Source organism: Lagopus leucura, unplaced genomic scaffold, assembly GCF_019238085.1.
Source record: "Lagopus leucura isolate 7727_CA_CO unplaced genomic scaffold, USGS_WTPT01 Super-Scaffold_100157, whole genome shotgun sequence".
NCBI classification, from domain to species: Eukaryota; Metazoa; Chordata; class Aves; order Galliformes; family Phasianidae; genus Lagopus; species Lagopus leucura.
In genome coordinates, this window is record NW_024962334.1 from 7516840 (window position 1) to 7519561 (window position 2722).

A 2722-nucleotide genomic window follows, 5' to 3' on the forward strand; every position below is an offset into this window, starting at 1 on the left:
AAGAGCCATCAGGAATATTTTCCATGCAGGTTTTCCAACTCTTACTTTGGCTGCTACTACATCACTGATTTTTGCCTTTTAAAAAATTATTTTTGTGCCAAAATCTAGATGTTGCTTTGAGACTTTTCTTCCTGTTCCAGACCCGACTAACAAAGTGTAGATCTACAAGCAGCTACTGTGGCATCTTTCTTTGCCTTCTGCTCTGCAATCAAATGCAACTATTCTTTGTGTGGTTTCTAAATTATGACAGACCTTCCCTATACAATCTGTCTTTGCTTTCTTTTACCTTGCCAGATGTTTATATCGTGAACACAAATTCAGTCTCAGAGTTAGGTATTTTTCGAACAAAGAACGTTCATTTTAAAAGATACTTTTAAAAGATGCTTCAAATGTGTTAATGCATGCTGGAAAAAATTATCTTTTAAAAGATTTATTTAAAAACAACAGCAACAAAAAAAAAAAAAAAAACCCACCACATTATCAGTGTTAATTAAAAAAAAAAATTGCCATCCTGAATTATGGTAATTAAATCATTCAAAAATGCCTATATATATGTATGCGTAGACAGTTTGGATACCTGAAAGAAAACAAAGCTAGATTATAGCACAGCGTAATGCACTGGCTTTGCATCTTTGTACACAGTGTGTGTTCTGTGTCCTTTTTTTCTTAATGGCAGAAGGTGTAGCCTTCCCTGAGATTAAACTTCTAACAGCAGCTGCTGTTGTTAATAGATTGCTACATGTATGAGCAAACAAAAGCTGCACAGATCAGCTGAGGGTAAAAAATACTGTAATAACCACCTACTCCTTGAATAAACAAAGATATTTCTCAAATGGACTTTGAGAAAGCAAGTTGTTTCTCCTCTGCCCTCCATTGAGTCCAGTCATCTCTTGGTGCTGGTGAAAAACACGCAACGAGCGTAGCACTTGTGAGTTAAGGCTGCTGTTAATCTGAGCAGTGATTTCTAATTGCAGCAGATACAGCGTACGGGTCTGACTGCCAGATCTCACATCTAGGACAGCTTCTGTCATAGTATTCAGAAAATCTAAGAGGCAGAAATCAAAGATGAAGTTATTATCAAAGACTAGCTGGCGTAAATGCTTGTGCATTTTCTGAGCTTTTTGAAGTTCCTGCTTTTGTCATTTTATTTTTGTCAGTCGGTGTGGAACACGTTACAGAGCTTCTTGGTCCCCAGTTGACTGTGTGTGGAACGATCCTGTAGACTCGGTGTGGTAAGTGATATGGAGTCCACACCACTTACAAATAACTCCAGGTAACTGCCAGTTCTTAAAGAGCATCTTCAGGTACTTCTTAAATTTTTCCCCCATGAAGAAATAGATGACTGGATTGAGGCAACAGTGAAAAAGGCCAAGGGTTTCAGTTACTTGAAATGCATAGTCCAGGTTCTTACTTGTTTGACAGTTTCTAATGACTCCAGTAGCTTCCAGCAGTTGTAGTAAAATTACAATATTGTAGGGGGTCCAGAAGAAGAAAAACACAATCATGACAGCGAAGATCATCCTCACAGCCTTATTCTTTTTCTCATTTCTGCAGTGTAGTAAAGTTTTAATAATCATGGAGTAACAAAATGCCATAACTATAAAAGGGAGTAGGAGCCCAAGAATATTGATTTCCAAAGTGTAGAAGAGTTTCCATGTCATGTAGTTGCTCGGATATCTCAGCTTGCAAGTAGTATAATTTTGTTCAACGAAAGATTCTCTAAATACAAGTTCTGGAGCTGAGGCTAACAGAGCTACCAGCCATACAATAAGACTGGCAATCAGGCCGTGGAAGGCAGTTCTTGCTTTCAAGGAAAACACTGCACGAACAATTGCCAGGTATCTGTCTATGCTCATAAGCATAATAAAAAATATCCCACTGTAGAACCCAACCAGATAGAGCCACGAAATAATCTTACACGAGGGACTTCCAAAAACCCATTGGTCTATCATGAAATAAGACCAGAAGGGCAGGGATAAAACAAAGAGCAAATCTGAGATGGCGAGGTTTAACAGGTACACATCAGTCATACTCTTCAGTCTCTTGTATTTAAAGAGGACCACAATGACCAGAGTGTTTCCTATTAGCCCAACCAGGAACACCAGGGTATATAGAACAGGGAGGAAAGAGGCTGCAAACCTCTTGACGGTTTCCTTACTGCAAGGTTGTGGAGCATCATTATAATTATCATAAAAGTCATAAAAGGTTGAGGTGTCAGCTTCAAGGGACTCCGTGCTTGATAAACTCATGGTTTTTTCCCCCAGTTCCTGAGAATGAAAGAATATAAAAAGGTCAATCACTCTCTGCATGATGATGATCATGTGGTTACTCAGCAAGCCTGAATCGTGTTGGGGAGTCTGCAACACTCAATGACTAACTTGCAGATTCTCAAACAGTGTTTAAGTATTATAGGATTCTTATGCAATGCTTGCAAAAGTACTGTCCTTAGCATGCATGTCCTTCCAAAACTGCAAACAGACATGTCAAGAATGCTGAATGCCACTGAAGCTGCAAAGAAGAAAACAACCACGAACGAAAGATACAGACCAGAGATATCAAATCAGAGAGGGAGAAATTCTGTGTGGAGTAAAGTAAAAAGCGAAGCCACTGTTCACAGAAGTTTGAGATGCTACCCATCTTTCCAATCAGACAAACATTACTGAAGGCAGACAGAAACAGAATGCATCTGACCATCCTAATAAAATGAAGCTCACTGAAAGGT

General features: G+C 38.9%; 1 protein-coding gene across 1 annotated transcript; it reads right to left on the reverse strand.

The window, feature by feature from the left end:
* Positions 1-511: 511 nt before the first annotated feature.
* On the reverse strand, positions 512-2249 carry CCR4 (C-C motif chemokine receptor 4). Its single transcript, XM_042888882.1, has one exon. It carries the CDS (start codon positions 2247-2249, stop codon positions 1173-1175), a length of 1077 nt encoding a protein of 358 aa, XP_042744816.1. The 3' UTR covers positions 512-1172.
* Between the last annotated feature and the right edge of the window lie 473 nt (positions 2250-2722).